The sequence below is a fragment of the Dermacentor albipictus genome, chromosome 5, assembly GCF_038994185.2.
Source record: "Dermacentor albipictus isolate Rhodes 1998 colony chromosome 5, USDA_Dalb.pri_finalv2, whole genome shotgun sequence".
In the NCBI taxonomy this organism is placed as follows: Eukaryota; Metazoa; Arthropoda; class Arachnida; order Ixodida; family Ixodidae; genus Dermacentor; species Dermacentor albipictus.
In genome coordinates this window covers 125,299,221-125,323,629 of record NC_091825.1, presented here as the reverse complement: position 1 = coordinate 125,323,629, position 24,409 = coordinate 125,299,221, and the positions used below count along the sequence as shown (strand labels likewise).

At 44.1% G+C, this 24,409-nt stretch overlaps 1 protein-coding gene across 5 annotated transcripts in view; it reads left to right on the top strand.

Annotated features, from left to right (window-relative positions):
• LOC135913959 (uncharacterized) overlaps positions 1-24,409 on the top strand; it is a 614,840-nt gene that overhangs the window by 330,517 nt on the left and 259,914 nt on the right. The window contains exon 5 of one of the 5 annotated variants that reach the window (XM_070538861.1): positions 5,266-5,354. The exons of the other annotated variants lie outside the window; for them this stretch is intronic. Within the exon in view, the coding sequence (XP_070394962.1) occupies positions 5,266-5,333 (68 nt within the window). The 3' untranslated portion in view covers positions 5,334-5,354. Of the gene's footprint in view, positions 1-5,265; positions 5,355-24,409 lie in introns of those variants that run through there. 5 annotated transcript variants of the gene reach the window in all.

Here is a 24,409-nt window from a genome sequence, read left to right as displayed (position 1 = left end):
CTCACCCGCCTTCGCTTATAACCACGACTTATCTGAGTGTCGACGCGTATGATGGTTCATGCGCTGCGCCGAATCTTATTAACTGAAGGAATCATAAGGTTGCCAGTTAATGAACATATTTTTTTCTCTTCACGGACGGTTTACAACGAGCAATCCACAGGATTCCTCCGCTCTAGGTATTTTTAGCAACTACATCATCCCAGTTGCAGAGAAGAAATGGCGAAGCAGTCTTAATGACGCTGTGTCTCAGCCTGCCTAAACACAAGGTTTTCTTTGGGTGATTACTTAACCACTGCGACAATAAAGACGCGGAGAGTTGCATCGGCTATACGAGTTCCATCCTGCACGACCATTGCAGCGAAACTAATTAGATGCCTTCAGAGGTAGCTCAAATGGCTAGCGCGATAATAAAGAAATTCGTGAAGTTCCGAAAAAATTAAAAAAGGCGCATTCCGCCCGACAGGCGAGGCGCTGCTAGTGATATGTAGCTGTTAGAATATTACAGGAAATAAGGCACCTGGTTGCAACAAAACTGCAAGAGACATGCGCCCATATACTAACTGAAGAAGTGTGCTGTCACGCGCCCAAAGACACACAACAGCGTACGCTCGATGATAGCGACTACTTGCGGTCATAACGCTGGCTGTAAGAGGAGCACCGGAGTGAAATTAATTCGGTTTCATTTCTTGAGCGAAGTTGCCATCTCACGCTCCATCATTGAGATCGCTTCTCCTGAAGGACACGTCGAAACTTGATTCGCGGCAATACGACGTCATAATTAAATATCTGTTAATGTTATTTAATCCTGCGTCTCACCAAAAATAGCGTCCTGCGTAACGCTTTGAGAGCTAGAAGCCGCAACAGGCACTAAGGTGGCATGGCCCTTTATGGTGTATTTTCAATATGTGCGTTTACTTCTTTTCGTTTCTGAGGGAGGTGTGCAGAGACCTCACGCTTGCTGCCCAACTTACGCGCTTGACGAAGACCGAAGCAGATATCGCAAACAACTCCTGCAGGAGTCTGAGGCAGGCGGGATGCACGGAAACATCCGTGACAGAAGACGTGTATGAAGCAAGGTTGGGCAACGAAAAAAAAGTTAAAGCATCTCTTTATCCCCCACTGCAATGCCGATGGACGCGACTGCATCGACGTATACATTTGCAACGAACGCTGTGTAACTTTCATCTTTCGTAGTACGTTATACTGACCTGCACAATTCATGGCATCACAACGTCTACCATCTTCCTCAGACGTCCCATGTGGAGCTTTGCACGTTGTCCCTTAAGCTGCCAAGCTCCCGGTGTCGCGTCGCCGGAAATGGAGATGAGACGTCACAGTGGACATCAGTGAGGCACAGGCTCTTTTCCTCCCTAGAATGTGCATTTCCGGTCGCCTGGCCAAAGCGCCGTCTGACGGACGTCGGCCGGACTTGGAAATGGTTATTAGGAATGGGAGGTCGTTACAGAGGCGTTGTAGTGGAGGGCACGACTGCCAGCATGATTCGTAAGGAAGCAGCAACAACAACCCGTTAGTCGCTGGGCCAGGCATACCGGCTAATCTTTCCAGCGCGACGTGAACACAGCAGCATGCGATTATGGAGCGTCGGAAGCGACGCTCAGATGTTACGATGGTGAAGATATGCGATGTTGACGGAGCTGCAGGCTGGAAGCGTTCGAAAAATGTAGGGCGAACGTTCACGATCACATCGGCGTGCTTGCTCTTATCTTCACAAATGATGTCGTCGTCATGGGAACGCGTGCAAGGCAGCAAAAGTGAACTCAGCCAAAAGTATCACTTCTTTGCAAAATAGTTTCTCGCAAGAATGTCTCTTTATGAAGATTCAGTCACCCCTAACATATTTATGACAATAAGCAATGAGGTTCAACTACCAAAAGCGACACAGCAGCTATGGGAGACGTAGTAGCCCCGTGCGCCGATTCAATTTTCACTGCGCGAAGTCCTTTGGCGTTTTTCGAATACCGCGCCGCTGTCTTAAGACGGTCTCCACGACTTGCCATCAAAGCCACGATTTAGTTCGGAGCAGCAGAACGCCCTGACTAAGTCAGCACAGCGTTTACTGTGTTGATGATAATGTGATGACGATCATGATTATGCAGAAACAGATTCTGTTGGGTTTCTTTTGCGGAACTACCTTTTAGCAGGAGGACTCATAAGGACACTGCTAAATTCGCGACGTTGTCTTCTCCGATTCGCCCCAGGGCTGCCACGGACTTTGTTATTGGATCAAAATGCTAACATGACGGAACGTAACAATATGGCCGAATTTGATTGTCCTAAATAGCACCCCAGGTGTATATACGAGATCTTGAAACACGGAACAGTGTATCTAAAGAAAGTAGGTCTAAAATAAAGAAAGGAAATACTCTTCCACTTCAAGCTTCCATCTGGTTTTTGTTGCTGCTCAGGTTAGCCCTGATTTTGAGATGGACGTCCACCAACTCGCAACATTGCTGCGTATACGAGAACGTTAAAGGCGCTAAGTTGTGGATACAGAATAGGCACGCATCAATTCTTGGCACTATAGGTTAATATGACTGAATATAATCTATAAAGAAGCCTCATACCAAGGTAATCGTACAGTACCCAATTTGTATGCCATGTACGACGTTGCTACAAAAGCAAGATTAGAGGATTCTAGACACTCTACTTTTTTTTTTTCATTCGTCACAATTGTACGACAAAACAGACATTGAAGCCCAAGAAACCATAGGGAAAACTAAGTGCTGATGTTTAATATATACGTGCAAATGATTCATTCATTCATTCATTCATTCATTCATTCATTCATTCATTCATTCATTCATTCATTCATTCACAAAACTTAATATTAGAGTCCTGAAGCCCAGTCTTTTCAGACCAAGACGGGCCGTGTCCACGTCGGCACCGTCAGGCCGAGCCTTATGACGCCATAGTGGACCCTCTGGACAGCCCGCAGTTGATCTTGATATGAAGAGCTTGATATCATCTTGTGCCAGTAAAGCCATTTTTCTTCGGTGTCGATGAGAGTCGCGGGACAGCCCGCTAGCATGTGTCTGATGTGAATGATGCCATCGCACACGTTACATTCTTTCCTAATTTCTCTTCCGGGGGAATTTTATTTACGAAATACGGAGTGGGGTACGTCCCGGTTTTCAGTAAACGTAGCGTGACTGCCTGAGCCCTGTTCAACTTTACGTGTGGCAGTGGGAATGGCATACGTCCCAAGTAGTGGTATTTGGTGATGTCGTTGTAACTTAGTAAATGATGTTTATGCTCCCCGGAATGGTAGCGGTAAGGTAAAGGTAAATAAAGTGGACGAAACGCCCCCTTGCTGCATGTGCGAGCCGAACCCACATCTTCCGCAATAAGCGTGCGATACTTTAAGAATCCCGCTACCGAGGCGCCATCTTTTCATCGACTTGTATTTCTGCATGTGCACAAGATGAGCCCTTGGCGTGTTAGCCAGTGCTGCTTAAGTCCAAGGTTAGACGTACTTTTAACCACAGGCTGTACGTTAGCTTAGGCACGCGTAACTGGCAAATAAACTATCGTATGCTGACTCATGCCATCAACACTGCCAAATTCGGGGTGCCTGCAGTGCAATGAGCGAGAATATGAAGGCGCTTCTCGTTAGTTACTACAATCCGAAAATAAGTTATAATGAAATCAGGTTATCCCAATAGTCAATTTGAAGAAGTACACAACTTTTCTTAAATTTTTTTGAAATTGACGAAGTACACTTTTGTCTTTCTTGAAGGTGACTGCCCTATGTGAACGTCTTTGACTCGCTCAGGCCCTCCGCGTGCGTGCGCGATCTCGCCGCGGCTTTCCTCCCCCTCCCCTTCCCCTCTCTATCTTATCTTTCTTGTCCCTCTTTACCGTCCCCCAGAGTAGGGTAGCCAACTAGATGCATTTCTGGTTAGCATCCCTACCTTCTCTCTTCATTTCTTCCTCTTCCCGCCTCTCTACGTTAACTGCATCACACTGTGGTGTAAAGCTTATAAACAGGGATAAGGTGCCTCGATCAGAAAGGTTGGCCAACGTTTCGATAGGAGGACCTATCTTCGTCAAAGGCGGCCTCGTAATCCTCGGTATGTTAGTTTCAACGGAGGAAGTACAGTGACGTCACGTGCGGTTGTTGTCGGTGGCGGCTGGCTGTAAAGGGAGAGACAGCAAAGAAAATGAGTGCTGTCGCCTGACGTCTGTAAGCGTGGTTTCTAAGACGAGAGGACAAGAGCGAGAGTGGCAAGGTGGGGGAAAAAAAGAAAGAAAAGGCCAAGAGGGGAAAATGAACAAACGGGAAAAGAAAAAGAAGGGCATAGGAGGCCGTTGAGGGAGCAAGAGATTAGCAAGCCTTCAAGCAGTGTCGTTGTTGGCGTGCTTTTGTGGCTTTTGAAGCGCCGGTCAGCGCTGCATGGAGTTTTCCTATAAGGTCTAAATGCCAAAATGACACGTGCTTGTAATTTAATTTTTTAGCTGATGCCGTCCGGTGGAGCTTCGTACGGGAACTACTGCTGCTTATTTTGTGCCAGAACGTTTACGGAATATACCGAAATTCCAGAACGAGCATTTATATAGAGCAAAATAAACATTTCCTCATTTTATAAGCCGTCTTGCGTCTACTTTATGAAATTGCACGTTGCATAGAGGACAGATTCAATGGAGGCGTGTACAGATAACTCGCAGTCATATTTATTTTACTAAACAAATAAAGAAGCCACCGTTTCGGCTGAAAGGTGAAGCCTTTATTGCCTCATATTTCTTATTTCATTACTTCATGAGGGCTCAACGAGAGAAAACAGTATAATTAAAGCGTACAGAATGCAATATTAGAACGTTGAATTTTACCCTGTATTAAACACTTTGTCGTGTGTCGTAAAATGACAACCACTGGCGGAGCTAATAACGAAAACATTTTTGTTTATTACGAGCGCAGGACAAAGAACTGCCAGAGAAACAAATTTAATTTTTCTTAGAAGGTTAAGCTGCGACTAATGCAATATAAGATGAAAACTGCTGAGGTGGGAAGTGTACCATGATGTTTTCAAAGAAAGAAGCGATAGGAGCTTATCCCACTTGAATTTTCAACGAAACATAGTGTTCATATATTATTCCTACCGCAATAATAAATGTACCGTGCTTTCTGTACTGATGCACGTGGTGGTAATACCTATGTGCCTTTGAATTATGGTAGAGTGAATGTATAGTGTTTATTGTCATTTTTATTCTTGTTAACCTTCTCATTCTTCTCTGACTTATGTTTAGGACCATGCTGTTTCCGGCCCCGAAAGTCACGTTCTTGCAATTTTTCTGCATTTATTCATAATATTTAACTTCCTTCCGCAACAACTCCCAGTTTTGTAACAGAAATAAAAACATCTATGTTCTATTATGCTTCGACTTTTTCCGTTTCTTTCTTCACATAACGATGTTTTTATCGGTCAGCAATCCCTAAAGAACGAAAACAAAAGCAGAAAAGAACAATAACGCTCAATAAATACACGTCGCTGACTCAGAAAATCAAATGCTGTGCATGACGTCAGTGTCCGCCGGAACCTGCGGCTCCAACTCCGTGTCAAAGCGCCGTGTCCGTGCCGGCAGCGCTACACCTATATATGCAACGACGAGAAGCAGCTCTGCACAGCTGACACCGCGTCGGCATTATTCATGAGAGGCCATGCACGGTATTCATAAAAATGGGGGAAGCGTTGCGCTAAGTACGCTTATACTTGCTATGCTTTCTGCCTTCCAGGGAGAGTATTTTCATTTGTTCTTTTGTTTCGGCAACTCAACGCGTTAGGGACGCATTGTTGCAAAATATACACATCCTAGCAAAGAATGTGACGCAACGAATAATAGCCGATCATGCATATTAGACCTCGCTTTGCGGAAGGGAATCGAAACACTTTCCGTTACGGTGTTCTAGACATTGACCTTGACGAAAATAACAAAAACGTGATGAATAAGATAAGGTAAACGTAGCGATTTAAATAACAATATTACTTCTTTCTTCTTCTCGTGTGAAGCGTGTGACTCACATACGCTTCGACGTTACGCATTTAGATGCAACACAGGCAGAGTTTAATACCACTCCATGGGACGTTAAAAAAGCAAGGCAGCTTAGCGTGTTGCTGCTTTCCCGCTGTAGTAGTCAGAGCCGCTTCATTAATTAACTGTCCTCAGTAGGGCGGGGTTATGAACGTTTGCTACATTCAGCTCTTTATAGGCAAAGCATCGACGCGAAAATAGAAACGCCAGATAGTGTAAGTGTTGCCATAGTAAGTCTTGCACGAAAACACCATGCGAGAATCTGCTTTGCCCACCGCAATTAGGGAGCTTTTATCTCTAAGAAAATTCGACAACCACTCTCATGATCCCCCAGGTCGACGTCTAGAATGTTCTATCTCCAGTGCACCTACTGGGAAAGTACATCAACAAATACGACACTCAGTACTTTCATTCACGAGCTTTCTATTCATCTGCCACTCCCATGTATTCTTTATTTTTTTGCTGCGCTGAGCAATCACGATATCTTAACCCGGCTATCTCTAGCATCACGTGACGTGACATAACGCTGGAACATACGTTCGCTGGAGGCACGAAATACTCGTTGCACGAAAGGTACGGCAGCAGGGCAGTCGACCAACGTGTAATCACTTCTGAAAGAAGTGCTTTAATGAGGCATACTTAGCAACGAGGCTGAAGGCAAGCGCGCATTGAGCGGCGAAGGAACTGTAGCCGTCGCATCACGCGACGGACGACTATATGCATTCCATGGAATGCTGCATTCCATGGAATGCTGAGGTTGCTCGCGTGTGTAGCCTGAGCTTGAGCGCGCACTCGTGTCTAATCGCTAGCAGCAGACAGACAGCAGTGACGGCGCCCGGAGCCAAGCGGAACGAACAGCCACGCGTTCATTCCTGTCACTGCTAGGCGAGTGTCATTAATTCGGGGTTGCGGAGCCTGTTTCCTTTTCTTTCTTTCTTTTTCTCTAAGGGAATAGCGATGACGTACTTGGAGAAAATAACAGGCTGCCGCATAGCTCAAATCTGCTTGTCTACTTAAAGTTGTATGTGTAATCACTTGTTAGCTCGCATTTCTGTGGGCAAGAGTGCCCATTCTTCGGCAGTTATCGGAGTGGCGAAAAAACACAAGAGGGAAAAAAAAACGCAGGAAAGGGTAAAAAAAAATAACACCAACGGTGCACGTAGTCGTACGAGGAAGCAAGCTGAGAAACGAGCAATGACAGCATGTCGAAGTGTCATGGCGCGTTACCTCGGCTCTCCTCACGCGCCAGGTACGTTTTGGCGGGGACTCGAGGGATCCGTTTTTATTTGTTGACGCGCAGAAGAAAATATATATTCAGTATTTCAAATGACGGCAATATGTATTTTAACGTTTCTGAATGTCTTTCTATATGATGAACAAGCCAGAAAATTAAAACCAAGTGCGGTTTCATCAAACCGCAAGAAAAATGTGCCTCCAACGAGTCTTCCTGGTTTTCTGTTTTAGAAACTAGAGAGATCTTTAATAGAAGAGCTGTGAGGACGACATGAAATTATTAGTTCTTTTGAATTACTCTCAATTTTTGAAGCAAGGAATGGCAATGATAACCGAGCCTCTTCGGGGAGCTTTATGGAGAGTCCCATGCACAATATTTCAGCAATGATTCAGTTTGTTGCTTATTAAGTTCTCGCGGCAAGCTTAGCACATGGTTCAACGCTTTGTGTTCATTTATTTGCGAAGCGATAGTTCCATAAACGACAACGTCTGCAAATACAAAACGCTGAAACAATATTAGTGCAGAACCAGTGGGTTATTATTATGCACCGCAATATTCACTATCTTTATTAGAGAGACAAAAATGGTGCAAAAAATTGATTTGATGACGTAAAATTCTTACGCGAGTCACTGAGGATTTCATGTCTGGATACGAGAATAAAGTTAATGAACTGCAATGCCAGGGCTCTATCGGGCATACATTGCTCCAGCTAAATATCAATAGAATGCTATGTTTACTGACTTGAAATTGCCCCATGCCATATTAATTTACGATAAAATAATAAAGGCAACTCAAGACATCGAATCAAAGTTATTCCTCTTTATTTAAAAAATAGCTGACGTCAATGTAGCCTCCTTTGTACGCACTCTTACACCCCTGCTTTCTCGTACAAACGTTTCAAATATAAACAGTAACGTAAACTTTCCGCAGCAGTTTAACAGACGAGTACTGGCACGCAGAGAAAGCAAATGAAGAAAGAATCTAAGGATGGCGAACAGATTTACACCAAAAAACATGCGCTTACAGCTCTTTGTTTTTGAGGTCACAAATATTGCCTAGTGAAAACACTCACTGCATGTGTGCGCATTGTCTTTATGTGTACTGTATGCATTTTCTCTTTGCATCTGAATTGTATTGTAGCGTTTCAAATTGTAGCGCTTGCAACATTTATAATCGTTACTTTTACTACGCACTTTTATCTCTTATGCCACTTGTGTATTCGTACAGTACTTGGGGTGTATCTGACATTTGACATGAGTCAATTTACAATGTGTCATTTTATAAAGTGCTTTTTTTTTACTTCTGAGACGTCGAACATGTGAAGTGTTCAATGGGATATGTGAATATGGGATAATATGTGATACGTGCTACCCATATGAAAAGGAGTAGCCGGTGCCTTATTTAGGTACTGGCATATCCTTCTTTATTGGCATCAATAAAAAAATAAAGAGTTTCGGGAATTTCGCGTGAACGAGAAAAAACGCGAAGCAAAATACGCTTCTATTTCGCCAGTATTGACTCTCCAGAGCGAGAAGCTTGTACCAGTATGCCACTGGTCCATTGCACGCTTTTATACGAGACCCGTTGTTTTCTTTTTTGCTGCTTATAAATTTATATTTCCTCGGAGCCTTCAGCATTCCTGTCTCTCGCAGATGCTCTATAAAGCGAGTTCCGCTTTGCAAACGAACGGCTTGTTTATTCTAAAGCGACACGTAAGTGCGAAAATGCGAACAGAGAAAAGAAAAGTAGAGGTAAATAAAAGTGAAGCTCCGAAGCATGGAGTTTTAAACGAGGAACCTAAAAAGACCTGCGAAAACGCTATTCATGAATACACTATATGCGACGCTGAAGGTGTTGAAAGCGTATGACTGGATAAAGGAGAGTAAGGAAAAAATAGTCTTTGTGAAAGGATTCTCCTATTATTATTATTTTTCAGAATTAGAAAAGGTAACACGCAGTTCACAAATACAGTCAAGGATCTCAGAGAAAAAAAAATATATTACCGAAAGTGGGAGGGAATCTCATGTAAGGCGCCTCTTTCTTTAGTACAAATAAACTACAAAGCAACCATGTTAAAAAGGTAGAAATTCGAGTATCGTTTGATTAAGGAAGGGAATAAAAGTGCAGATTCTACGAGATGTAATTGCATTCGTTTTATTTAGAGCACGACTCATGAAGTTACTTTCGCGACACTTGAGTTATGCTGGGCCCATGTAAGTGCCGCAATAAAACTTCGCAGGAAGAAGAAACGTTTATAGGAAGGAAACGTACGTTTTGAAACCTTTAGCGACTCCCTACGACGCTATAGAAACGCAAAAGAAAGGATTTGTGTGTGTGTTTGTTCTTTTGCCAAGAAGCCAGATAAATACCTAGATTTCATGTACGCCAAACCCATGTGAAGTCTTGCAAAACAAGACCTTGTCTTAAAGAAAATGACTAACAATGACACGCGTCATATTCAATCAACCACAATCGACATCCCTGGGCATTCAGTGACAAATAACAGCAATACCCAATTTGCGCAAAAAGCGCTCATTATACGTAGTGAGTATTTCTCAACGCATAGTCCTGTTTTAATGAATCTATTGAAAGTGGTTGTTTTATCAGTCTGATTATTTCCTCGTTCTCGTTTACCAAAATAAAGATTTACTATCTGTGGTTTGCTTTGCATAATTTTTTTAGAATGCCAGATAGTTTTAAGTTAACTACACGAAGGCTACAGTATCTTCTTGTTTGAAGATAGGTTGCCGCAGAACTTGTGCAGTTTCCTTTCATTTTTGTAAACAGTATAAAGTGACAGCTGACGAGTATAAAGAAAAATGTACAGCTAAAAATATTCTCTATATAAATATGCAAGGAGATCTCGTATCAATAAAGCGGACGCATTCAAGGGCACGCATAGCTGTCTTTTGCAAAACCTCTAGTTTATTTCAATTGGAACATCCCAACTCGACCATCTCAATCTCAGCTAGAATATTGCCATTCTCTGTTTTCTTAAGGGTATGACTGATTTTCAGTCACTCGTTGCGTTATCTTGTTGTGAAGTCACGGAGGCCCAAATCATGAGGCGGAAATCTCGAGGGGAATAAGATAGCATGCAACACATGCGACAGGTACTCGATAAAGTTATGAACGACATGCTACCGTTATTCTTGATAAACCAACTTATATGTGGCTAGTTAGGGCCCTCTTTGTTGGTACGTACCTATACCAACCGGGAAGATAACCATGTTATGAAACGCAATAGTACACGCTGATTACTCGGACAAAACGAGAGCAAAAAGTAGCCAACACTATATATATATTTTTTTTTCGTACGAACGCCGGAAAACGGGAACTTGCTAACCCGTTTAGGGAGGTAACCAGCCAATGTAAGGAAGATGTTCGTTGCATTCAGTGCCCAGCTTACTGCGAGTAGACGCGCAATGTCTCCTCTGGACGGATCGTGATTTAGACAACACAGGATGACGCAGTGTTGGGCATCTCAGCTACCGCAGATACAATATTGGCCGAGGAACGCATGCCTTACCAAGTCAACAGCGAACTGCTGCATTCCTCACACAGGTCATGAAGACGCGCTTTCATCATGTTCGCAGGTTGGGGGACGAGCCGGATGATTTCGTGGCAAACAAACCACAACGAAGACAAACAGATGCAAACAAAATAGTCGCGAAGCGCGGCAGCCAACGTGCCATGATTGCATTCCTTGTCCCCAACAAGGTCACCATGTTTGCCGGGTTCTTCCGCGTCTCCTCGCTGAGAGCTGCAGCGCATCGTGCAATAGAAGAGATTGGAGACACGCAATGGCCATGGAAGACAAGTTGAGCAAGTCGAGAAGTGGCGCATGTGACGGACAACCATAGCCGCGCGATCCCCAAGTTTCACGCCTATAAACCCCCGGTGCGCCGCCATTATGACCGAAGTTTGTCACACGAACAACAAAATCGAATGATTCAATGGGGGCACCAGCTGATCATTTGGTTTGAAGAACCGGCGTGAGAAAAGCAAAAGTCGGGTCAATGGCCGCTCTAGGGTTGAAAGATGTCGAGAATTTGGAGAGCGCGAACAAGTAGAAAGCAATTGAGATCGCGGATCAATCTGGTTGTACACGATCAGGAATGAGGTTTTATAAGCAAGCGCTCGATTAATTTATCTACAGTGTTGGCGAACTGTGAAAGGGAGGGCATGGGCGTAGAGCATGTGAGAAGTGTCCCCTTTGACAGAGCGCGCAATCGTCCACCTTTTCAGCACATGATTTGTCGTTAGTGGCACTGACACCTTTCAACAGACCTGTGCCAAGTGCACTAACATAGTTTCAGCCACCACGTCGATTGTCATGATCCTATTAGAAGAACGCACCCTTAGGCGTCATCCCTCGGTGCGATGGGGTGGCAGTCTATGTATCCGTGCCTGGGTGTGATATCATCGCCGGAACGCGCCTCAAGCAGGATACGCTCAAACTGCGGAAGATATTGATGCACTGTCCAGATAATAAGTCGTAGTTTCTCCAGACTCTTTGTAGAAGCGATGTAATGAGTCTACCTTTCAACTTCCTTTAGCAGTGGCCCTCCACTCATTAAGAAAGTGCATCTAGACACCCACGAAGGAACGAAGCAGCCATGTTCTTCAGAGCACTGAGTGTTTGGAAGTACTCTCCATTGTGATGAAGCATGCTTTCACAATATTGAAAACAAATTGGTACCGTAGTGCGGCGTGACCATAGGTTGATGAAGTTTGGTGTTGTAGGCTGGTGTTGCTGAAACAACAGAGTTGACTGAAGCTGTCATAGCACGTTCGTTCCCGCAATAAGATCTGCGCTTAAGATTTGAAGTCTTTGATTATTGAAGTTGAATTAAGGAAAAGGCTGCTTTCGTAAGCCGCCAGCACGAAGACACGTCACAAGTGTGCTAACAATCCGATTATCATGCACGAAAAATCAGACTGCGAGCATCTACTACTGCTGTACGACATTAGTGCCTTCAATGAGCGGCGAAGGTAAACAGAAACAATGTGTCCTTCTTTTTCGATAATGATATTGATTCGCTCGATCACAAGGCGGAAAACAGAAAGCTCATTTTTCCTCACAGTGCCGTAATGAAATTCTGCAGCGAGTCACGGGACGAGTTGCCTTAACGTATACGAGAAAGCGTATGACTCGGGAAGGCGATAAACGGGATAAAAACCATAAGAAACCAGCCTGACTTCGCAGTGGTGCACCCTCTTCCATCCACGTTCGTGCCTAACGCGTCGTGTATATATTGGCTATCGCCGGAAGGCTGAGCGGTCAACGAAGCGTGCCAGTCGATCATGTCTCGGGGCACGCCGAAGTTGATCCAATTAGGCCATACGCTACCGTCGCTGCTGCCGTCATTGTTTTACGAAAGACTGCATCGTGTATATAGGCACGCCTAATGCACGATGCTCACGCTATACAACATTCGAGTGCACGCGCATCGATTACACTCTCGATATCTAACAGTATACCGCTGCTTCATTGGAAGCTAGCCGTGCTGCACGTGCCTTTGGAATGCGTGATGTGCGGTGCCGTATAGCAACATTTTTCATTATAAGTAACCTATAGCAAGCAAATCAGAAAGAGTTCTACGTGCTTATTAAGAAAAAGAAAGCAAAGCGCTTAATTGTGCTGGTGCACCCGCTGACTAATACGCGATGAAGTTGCTATTAGTCAAGCAGTTGGTGCATTTTTGTGCTGGTTCGGAAGTTTCCTATCAGGAATCATTTAAGGAATTTGCGCTGCTTATCTGCACTAAATCATTATCATCACTAGACTTAAACAATAACTTTGTCTCAGTTACTGGACGATAAGCCATTCACAGAAGCAAAGATATTCGGAGCCTGGCATCACAGTTCATTAGCCCAGAAAGCCATTCGAGCGCTTCTTCACTACCTGAAGGCAACAAACTTGAGTTCCCCACTGCACACATCCTGCACCTAGCTTAGTGCATGTGAAAGTGCGATATAGACTCATGTTTTTTCTCTCTGTTGCCCTCCCCATCTCCCTCCCCACGTGTATGGTAGCCAACTGAACTCAGTCTGGATAACCTCCCTGCCTTTCCTTACTCCCTCCTCTGTCTCTTATTTTACTAGCTGTACATTGATTTGAGGCCCTCTCTTCGTATGTATGCCGTACTTTTGGTCCTTTTTGGTTATTTATCCTTTCAGTCAAACTACCTAAATATGTAGCGAGTGAAATTTCTGCATTACATTTTATTGCCGATTGCCCATAAGTGAACATTTGCATACCTTGGCGAAGTGGAAATATGTGTATATGTATATATATATATATATATATATATATATATATATATATATATATATATATATATATATATATATATATATATGTATATATATATATATATATATATATATATATATATATATATATATATATATATATATAAACGAGAAGAAAGTGGGTTAACCGAGGGACCCGATATTTATTAGTCATATAATGAGAAGCCAACAAACATTGACACCAAGTACAACATAGGGGAAATTGCATGTGCCTAATAAATGAAATAAAGTAATGATAAATTAATGGAAATTAAAGTGGATGAAAAAACAACTTGCCGCAGGTGGGAACCGAACCCACAACCTTCGCATGTCGCGTGCGATGCTCTACCAATTGAGCTACCGCGGCGGCGTTTCCCCATCCACTTTCTTGGGTATTTATGTGTACTAGTAGAACCCTGGGAGTGTTAGCCAGCGCCTCCACTCACAGACCTTGGCGGCGGACGTGGAACGTCTTTTCTGATCGTCTCGAACGTGATCGTCTCGGGTGAAGGCAACTGGTCAATAAACCCAATAAACCCATTATGTGGGTTTATTGACCAGTTGCCTTCACCCGAGAAGATCACGTTCTCGTGACGCCTGCGGCAGAAAAGACGTTCCACGTCCGCCGCCAAGGTCTGTGAGTGGGGGCGCTGGCTAACACTCCCAGGGTTCTACTAGTACACATAAATACCCAAGAAAGTGGATGGGGAAACGCCGCCGCGGTAGCTCAATTGGTAGAGCATCGCACGCGACATGCGAAGGTTGTGGGTTCGGTTCCCACCTGCGGCAAGTTGTTTTTTCATCCAGTTGAATTTCCATTAATTTATCATGACTTTATTTCATTTATTAGGCACATGCAATTTCCCCTATGTTGTACTTGGTGTCAGTGTTTGTTGGCTTCTCATTATATATATATATATATATATATATATATATATATATATATATATATATATATATATATATTATTCATTATTAGTTGCTCAAGAACTTACTCTGATACAATTCACTTTCTTTTTCAGTTCCATTGCGCCATGTCATAGTCCAGGGTGGTTTCAAGAATATGAAATAACGTCCGCACATTATAAGACGACGTTCCTTCAAACAACAGAATCCGTTGCAGTCCCAGCGCTTCCAATAGTCTCTTAGGCGCCTGAAAGTGCTTGACGTCTTCTGCCTGCTTGACGTATGTACACCTAGTGCAAGAAACAAAAAAAAAGGAACTGGTGGAAGGTTAATCTTTCCTATGGCAGCAAAGCGCGGCAACAAGAGTTCCTATAAGGCAAAAGAACAATGAAGGAAAAACAAGCCGCTCACGGTCATTTTCAGGCGCGCCATAAAGAAAAAACTCCACACAAACCGACTAATCGAAACGGCTATTAACCTTCGGGAGGTGGGCGCTCACTCGAAGCTGCGAGATCACCACGAGAAGTCGGCTCTGTCTTCGCTGGAGCTTTCGTAACTGCGCGGTTAGGCCAACTTCGGCACTGCGGCCACTGAATACAAAGTACGAGTAGACGCAAAGTTTAGGGCAAGAGGAAGCGGCAACAATAAAACAGGGCATCCAAGCATTCAACGCCACTCACCGCACTAATTGTGGGCACTGCCTAAGTCACTGCTTCTTGGGGAGGGACGGTATTAGATTCAATCTGCCATTCCAGCTGAAGTGACAGTGAAAGGCTATAGGTATTGCAGAAGAATTCGGCACTAAATGCGAACTTCCTATGCATTTTTAGTATATATACACCACCATGTGCTGGTTTTCACTGTGCGAGAGATAGGAAGAAAGATGACGATGAATTAAACTTGATTAAAGAGATAGAGCCGGGGAGCTTGCGCATTTTGCCCTCAACTAGGTGGGTGGCTTCCTTATATACGGGATGCCATGGCCGTCGTCTGTCCACTTTGCTCGGTCCACCAGCGGCCGCTGGTCCTCCGGGCTCAGCGCTGGTTCAGCAGGTCCTCCCACTGCTCTTCAGATGGCGCTCTATTCGCTGGCACTTCCGTGACACCGTCACACTCCCAAACCGTGTGATAGAGCGTATTCGATTTACAACAGAATTGACAGTTGTATTCGTATAGTGCTGGAGGTATCGTGCGCAATATAGTCGTGGGCGGGAAGGAATTTGCATGAAGTCTTCGTAGCTGCATGGCCTCGTCCCTACTAAGCTGGGTGAGCTAGGTGACAAAGGGAAATAATGAGGGATGGGGAGATTGGTTGCTAACTTGTATGAGCCCGGTTGGTTACCCTGCGCTAGAGGAGAGGAGAAAAGGGACGAACACGACAAAAACATGAGAAGGAGGAGGGAAGAAATGGTAATAACGTGCTCGTGCACATACGCTCAACTGCTCGTCGTTCATCCAATGACAAGCGGCTGGCAGACAATAAGAAACGCAGCACATGGGGCCATTGAGACTTTATAAAACGCAGTACGTTCCTTCTCATTCAAATTCGTTGTTACTTCTTATTACTTGTTTTCTCCCGCTAAAGGTCGTCGGTTAGAATGCCTTAATTATTGCTACCTTAATTAACTGTGCCTTAATCAACTTCGCCCTAATAAAACCAAAGGTCGTGGGTTCGAGTGTCTTAATTAACTATATAGTAGTTAGTTGTGCCTTAATCAACTTCGCCCTAACTAACGCCAAAGGTCGCCGGTTTGAGGGCCTTATTTTAACTCTGTATTAATTAACTATGCCTTTTTCTGCAAGATTAGCGGCATCTATCTGGCAGCGATATGGAAGAAGACAACTACGAAGGCGCGTGAAGTGGCATGAGCGCTCCAATTTTCTGTGCCTCACAACGCGACCTTGAAACATAGGGATCCAAGGCGTTCGCCTTAAAAGAAAGAAAGTTGGTAAAGGTTACTCGAATTGCGTCGTTACAAATGAATTATCAGCCAGGTCGGACGTCATTTCCAATATAAGCTAACGCAATCAATTTACTAAATAATAAATTAATTAAACTAATTAATTTACTAATTAATTAAACTGATTGCAAGAGTTAACTTCCTAGTTTACGAACCTTACGGCACATGTTTAGAGCAAAAAACACTAAAGGAAATTATCATAAAAGGATAGTTACGTGTTTCTACATTTCGAAATAGCCATATAGGTCGGAATAGCCGACGCGAAACTATTCGTTCAATTTCCCTGATTACGCACCTGGCACCGCAAAACGCAGCTATCTGTACAACCGCGGTGTGACGTAAAAATGCGGCGTAATATTAAGCGCACATCTCTCTTTCTACGATTTCATTTCGATTTGCGCACCTCCCGATTGGATGCGTAGTCAATTTAGCAGTAGAGGCCATGGAAAGAGTGTGTGGTGAGAGAGAGAAATGACATTTATTAAATTAAATTATGGGGTTTCACGTGCCAAAACCACTTTCTGATTATGAGGCACGCCGTAGTGGGGGACTCCCGAAATTTCGACCACCTGGGGTTCTTTATCGTGCACCTAAATGTAAGTACACGGGTGTTTTCGCACTTCGCCCCCATCGAAATGCGGCCGCCGTGGCCGGGATTCGATCCCGCGACCTCGTGCTCAGCAGCCTAACACCATAGCCACTGGGCAAACACGGCGGGGAAGACATTTATTCATACGAGCGACCGACCACTTTATCGCGTTGAATAGCCAAGGTTCATTTTATGACGCCCTACTACGTCTCAGGGGGGGGGGGGGGGGAGGGGTTGAACTGCAAACTGCGCGTGGCAGCAGAGCCACGTGCGTGATCAGGTAGATTGCACAGGTAATTTTACTCCAATCGTATCGGTATGCATGCCTGGCGATATTGAAATTTAGAACCACTGCATACACGTTTACGAAGATTCTCTTCAACCTTCCTATACAGGCATATGCCGTAAAGTGTGAAACTAGGAAGATCATTTGCATAATTAGTTTGATTAATGAATGGATTCCCTGCATGTTTCTTGCAAGCGATCTCCATCTTGGACGATAATTAATTGTAGGGCCGTGATTCGAGTAACTTTTGTGGATAAAAGAAGTAAAGATTTAGAAGAAAAATGAAAGAAAAAGAAAGCACACCACATATATACGGTGTGCTTTCTTGTTTTCTTTATTTTTCTTCGAAAATTTTGTTACATATACGTATATTTTATATAGGCATGTGCGAATGAGACTAAACTACAGAAAATTAGAAAGATCTCCAACAATGCGAACAAAACAAATATATTGTATTCGTCTTCTATTACTATGGAGGGGCTGGGTGCTTGTTGGCGAGTTGAGACAAACACTCATTTCCGAAGAAAGTAGCAGCTAATGACAAAGTTACTGTTATGATTGTCTATTCCAGACGGGAAAAGATTAGGGTTTGAATTGTGAGCAACACGAACACAGCCTCTCCTTTAATTCACATCTAACTAATGTGTGGTCATAAGAAAAACATTTCGGTAAGTGAAGATAAAACCAAATTGACTTGGAAACAGGAACCTAGTGGAGTTATTCATTTATTTATTCGTAAGGATTCACCGCAAGTTACTTGCGGCATAAAAGAAAAACAAATATGTAAGCTTCCAACTCTGCATCGTGAAGGGCGGTAAATCCCATCATTCAAAGAAAGCAGGCATCAAGTACACGGATATGTTTTGCCTTACAGCGGGACAGATTTGCTTCTTCTTAGTACTTATCTCGACTTATTTGTAAGCCACTTTGCATAAATATTGGCGCTACCTGTTTTATTCTAGACTGCTAGCCCCTTGGGACGTCAAGGGGTGTGGCGACGCCATCACGTCGAAACGTTTTGTACTCTCTTTATTTTTTACTTAGGTTTTCGTCAGGCGGATTACCACTGTTACAGAACGTCCCAAGCCCTAATGGTATTGTCAGGCACCTTTGATATCGTTCATTAGGAATGCACTGGGGATATCTTCAGCGTCACGAACATGTAGCTCATACGAAAACAAATTTCCACAACTGTAGCTTTGTATGCCCACATGGACAAAGGTGGATCAGAGCTTTGTGCATTAGAAGAAAATGGGTGCCGTAACGCTTTACTGCCATCGTATTTGGCGTACTTAGAGGCAAGGAGCTGCTACACGATGACATCGGCAACCCTCGCACTTGATGATTACTGCCGGTGAGATCATGCCAGCTTCTTCTATCGGCTCGTTGGTTGTGGCATCGCGTTTAGCGCACAAGTTTATCTGGATTGTGTTCGGTGCCCGCGCACGCACGCACGCACGTACGCACGCAACCATCGTCGACCGCTGACGCCGCAGCCGAGGCCAGCGTAAGTAACTGGCAAAGGTATAGTTGCGGTTGACATATGAACGTCGTTTGTGCGTTTGTCGAAACTATAGCCTTTTTCTTCCTACATGAAGCAGCCCTGTAAAGATTTCTCGCGTTCCCATCTCACTTGGCACACAGTATACAGGTGACTGACTTCGGTTCTAGCAGCAGTTGAAGAAAGCGAAAGGAATTTAAAAAAAATGGGGACAGAAGAACGGATCCGATGTATTTAGCAATGGTAAGGCATTTGTGATAGTTGTATTTCCAGTGAACGCTGTAACTGGTGGATACCGTTATAGAGAAGACAGAGAGACATATGTCCGGGAAAAGAAAAAAACAAGAGAAATAATAGTTAATTGGAACCTGTCATACGTATTCGAGGCTAGGATATAATGTGACAATTCCACTCCGATGCTATTCCTTCCTGCATTTCATACGGGGCCGGAGCGGCGCTCCGCCCACGTAATTATCAGGATAGGACTGCCGTGAAGGATGGATGATATAAGAATGAAATGGAATAGAGTAACGTGAATTCTTAGGTTTTTCCGGCCCTGGGCCAGTGCTTCGTTTCACCAATATTTCTTCTGTGAGATCACAGGTAGACAGAGAGAGACAGGCTTTAATGAAAACTGAACACGTCAGCCGCGTTGCGCGAAAAGAAGAGTGTGCGGCTTCAGATAAATATCACTAACATAATAAACACGCGACGTGTCATAAGCCCTCACGTTGACAGCGTGACACATGCGCGATGAAGCCATAGTAGCGAAGCTAGGACAAGGGCAACGAACAAAAAACCAGACACCACGAGTGGTATACTTTATATCAGTATGCTACTCTAGAACGATATGCCAATCACATACGGAATTAGCTGCACACACACACACACGTATATCTATATATATATATATATATATATATATATATATATATATATATATATATATATATATATATATATATATATATGCGCGTTTGTGTATTAATTTTTAAGGCTTGAAGAGTAGAAGAGTATACCGGTGTCTAAATAAGGAGTACGGCATTTGATTTTTGATCTAAATACATTGACTCTCTTTTCTATCTCAAAATTTTAAAATATAAACGAAAACAAAAGAGCAATCGTTGCGGCCAAATACGTAAACATGTAGGTGTACACAAGTGTCGTTCAGTTATCACTATAGATCTTGTGTCTAACAATGGATGAGGTCCCTGCATCATTTGCGTTGCAATGCATGAGCAGTAGCAACGCCTTTGGCAGCTTTCAAAAACACAGCCTGTTAGACTGACCAATGAACAGAGACCAGTACCTGAACAGTACCGCCACTCAGAGTACCACTGGCTTTTCCCATTTTCTTATTGTCGCACACAATCGACACAAACCTTCCGTACAAGCCGGATGCATATGAGTGTGCGCCTATTTCTGCCACAGCCAGAAATGCCGAAGATTGTCGCGATCTCGCGCGGACCTTTACTTCAAACGACCAAGAGAGAGAGAGAGAAGAATACAGGAAGGCAGGGATGTTAACCAGTCAATAGTCTGGTTGGCTACCCTACACTGGGGGAAGGGAGAAGGGGGAGAGAAAGAAGGGAGAGTGAAGGTGTAGGTACGTGAACGGACAGCACTTCAGTTGAAGTCGCTCGAGCAAACCAGAAGTTCTGAGAAAACACAGAAGTGCCTTCACTGCCTTCTGAGCCGATGATCGGTCGGGACGGTGCTCTAATATTGTCTGTTCACTCAGAGGACGATCGTCTAGTTTCCTCAATGTGTCGGACAAATACTGCCTTTGGGCTTGAAATTGAGGACAATGGCACAATATGTGGTCAATGTTCTCCTCGTATGCGCAAACATCACATGCAGGACTATCAGCCATTCCAATTAGTGCTGAGTAGGCATTCGTGAAGGCCACTCCAAGCCATAACCGACACAGAAGAGACGCTTCACGCCGGTGCACACCGGCTGGAGGTCTGAGTTGAAGTGATGGTTATAAGAGCGATCGCGGTGACACTACTTTGCGCCCACGTTCCTCCCCGACGCGCTTGTGTGGCTCTCGTTCCCGTTCCCTGCACCTATCTCGTCGAAACAACCGCCCAAGTACGAAGGCCCCTACCCCGTCGCCGAACGCACATCTCCGTTGAACCGTTTTCGGAAATGCGTCGTCGCGGTCGAGACATTGTCAACGTCGACCGCCTCAGGACCTACTATGACCCACTCATGGTGATGGGCTGTTGGGTCTCCGGTTGGCTCCCTTTTTGTTCGCGGGGATAATTGTAGAGAACGATTGGAACGATATAGTGGGTCGTCCTCTCCAGCGCTTTTGCTCGTGAATGCCGCTCGTGCATGGAGTCCGTGCCCTGCTCTACCGGTCAGTCCCAAACAACGCCGGTGACTGACAATTAAACCCCTTTACAATGTATATACATAGACACAAGACGAAAAGTTTCGGGCCAGACTTGAAGGTGTAATAGACTATGACTCGGCGGACCGGCCTTCGTCTCACGAAGGCCAATCCTGCGGCCGATACGTCAGTAAAAATATATGCTGTAAAGTTCGTACTGTTTTCTTTTTTGAATGTTCATATATATATATATATATATATATATATATATATATATATATATATATATATATACACGCACACACACACACCAAGAGGGAGACAACAGGATTTATGGCGGCAAACTTTGCTTCTGGCTCTCTTGCTCTCTTTTCAGGACTAAGAGTAGGCACATATAGCCGCACAGTATCGAACGTTCCAGGTCCTGGGAAAGACTGCACATAATGGGTCATCGGAAGCACCAAAGTGCCCGTCTGTCTATATCGTCACCGTTCTATTCATTCTCCTTTCGTTGCTTTTTGAGCGGGTGAAGTCCATGTCCGCATGGCGCCTGCACGGAGCGAATCGGCAGTTCAATCACGACACAGATGAGCACGCCGTTCTGCGACGGCAGTCGTCAAAATATCGAAGAAGGGCTTCATCGATCCTTTCTCTTCGCCGCACCACACACACGACGTCGTCGTTTCCAGCAGGCCTTGCCTCCTGAATTTACTGTCGCGCGTACTTTTCTTGCCATCGAGGGTATATTTTTATTCGTGTTCTCTATCTGAACCTGAAACGGAACAATAAGAAATTTATCCAAGTCGGTCGTTTTCTGTTTCCGTCAGAGTGGTTCCGAGAGCGGCGTGTCGAAACAGCCCGTTTTACAACAGAGCCATCTACCCGTAAGAGAAAGGTTTTCGAGGCAGCATGGCACTTAACCGACAGTGTTCGATAAACCTTACGAATTTTTGTTCATTCAGGCGGCCGATTCGGGACTACAGCCTTTTGAAGTCTTGCTTAGTAAGAACTCTTGGTTTTGGAGCCTGCGATCGCCTCGAAAAAGTATCGGTGCCTACCCGGTGACCGTTGCTTCGAAATGGCAGCCGTGGAGATGATCAGCTTGTCGCTTAGTGGCAGGCTATGTCACCGCTTTCTGACACCTATTGCCTCTAACAGGCATTTGAATCGTTGAGTGAAAACAAATTAATGTTGGCCCGTTTGGCGGGCCTCGATGAGACATTTATTACAATGAACCAGAAATATATATGCCATTCATTCGCGAAATAAACAACACTAGAATGACGGTAACATCGCAAGAAGAGTTCCCCGCAAAACGCACTGACAAGGACAGACTGTACGGTAACGCACAGTCATTTCTGCCCTTTTCATTTCTCTCCTTGCTTTCTGCTGGAAACCCTTCTTGCTATGTGCAACCTACGAGCTCAGGCAAACACGATTCTCAATAGCATGGTATTCACATGTCTATGGGTTGAAAGAAATTTAGCCACCATCAGCGATATTTCAGTTATGCTGAAGTCAGATTTCACCGAAACACGTAACAGCTACGTTGCGCATCTTAACCCTAGTCTCGCGGTCAAGGTAGTTTTACTTCCTAAATGCAATACTTTTCGCTGTGAGCGTCTTTTTTTTCCCTCTTCTTTCACCTTTCATTCCCTTTGCCACTTTCCCCAGCAAAGTGTAGCCAGCCGGTACTTACACTGGCTAATCTCCCTGTCTTACCTTCCCTTCTTTTTTCTCTCTCTCTCTCTATTGACTCTACAACAGATATCCTGTTTATAACTGCAAAAACTAGGTCCAGATTGTCTCTTACCATTTTATCTTGTCCTGCATTACTATATATAGTGGCACCAAAGGCAGTGTGTAAGGTGAGATAGTGGTATTCTAAAAACGACACAAAGCGCTCATTCCAGAGGCCTTGTTTTTAGTGCTGGAATGTTCCGCAGTCCTGTATTATAATGAAACTAGAAACGTGTATTGCATTCGTTTGCGGAATCAGTGACACGAGCATCGCATTAGCATCGCATCCATATTTCCGACAAGCAGGTCTTGCATCTACGATTTGGCGCTTCGGTACTGTTTGCAAATACAGGACGACCATCCAGTTGCGAAGTGCCCGCCTCGCGTGTAGTTGAATGCGGAACTATACAAATATATCAGACAGCGATACAAATGTTCAGATATTTATTTGCGTAAAGCTATACAGCAAATACATGACAGTGAAATCGAAAACGGAAAGACCATACGAATAAAAGACGAAAATAATTGACGCGCAGCTTTTGGCAACGCTTGGGCTCCACACAACTTTTGCAGGTCATCGATCTCAATCCGTCGTTAAAAGCATATCCACGTATGCTGATTCAAACGACCGTGCCAAAAGCGTTAAAAACGTGCAAATCGTGACTTGCAAGTTAAACACCGGGGAACGTTGTCAATATTTCCTACAACACATGGTTTTTGGGACGCCACACTTTGCGTGATCTGATCGCAGACTTGTGTGCGTAGTTTCGTTGTGTGAATTTTTGGGAATGGTGACAAATCTTCACTACAATATCTAAGGAATGGCATAGCCTAGATGTAATCTTCATACTCGCTGCTTGGTTTCACTGCTTCAAGTAGAGTTATTTTTTACTTGTTCCCAACATTTAAAGCTACACAACCCTTTACCGTCGCTCGCTTTTCTTTGCCTTGAGTGGCTGTGTGCAGTGACCGTTTATAGCAGTATTTCGAACAGCCTCAGTTCACTCGATTACGCTATGAATTCGGTAGGGTTCACTGACTATATATACTGGGAAACTAAAACTGACCAATCTTTTTCTCTTTCTTACGTTTCTTGCTTTAATACTTAGGTTGCTTTAAGATGTTCATTCTGTTTACAAACAACACATGCTACACCCGTTACCTCAGACTCATCCTGCTTTTACCATTTTAACGCGATTATCATAATTTTTTTAGCATTCTTTGGAAACTTCAAGCACGTTTTGGTAGAATGTCCGTCTTTGACCACTTTCAAGCCAACTTGGGGCCACTGAGTATGTGCCCGAATAAACAATTCAGGAACAGGCAACTTGGACCATAGGATATGTACATGAGGAGGAGGAGGAGGAGGATGAGGAGGAGGAGATTTTGATGAAAAGGAAGGAGTCGAAGTTGGCCTGCAGAGCGTGTCTCTAGCCTACTACTATTCCCTGGGCACAGTAAAGGAAAATGGGATGTACTGGTTATAGCTAATAATGTTCCACTCTGTGT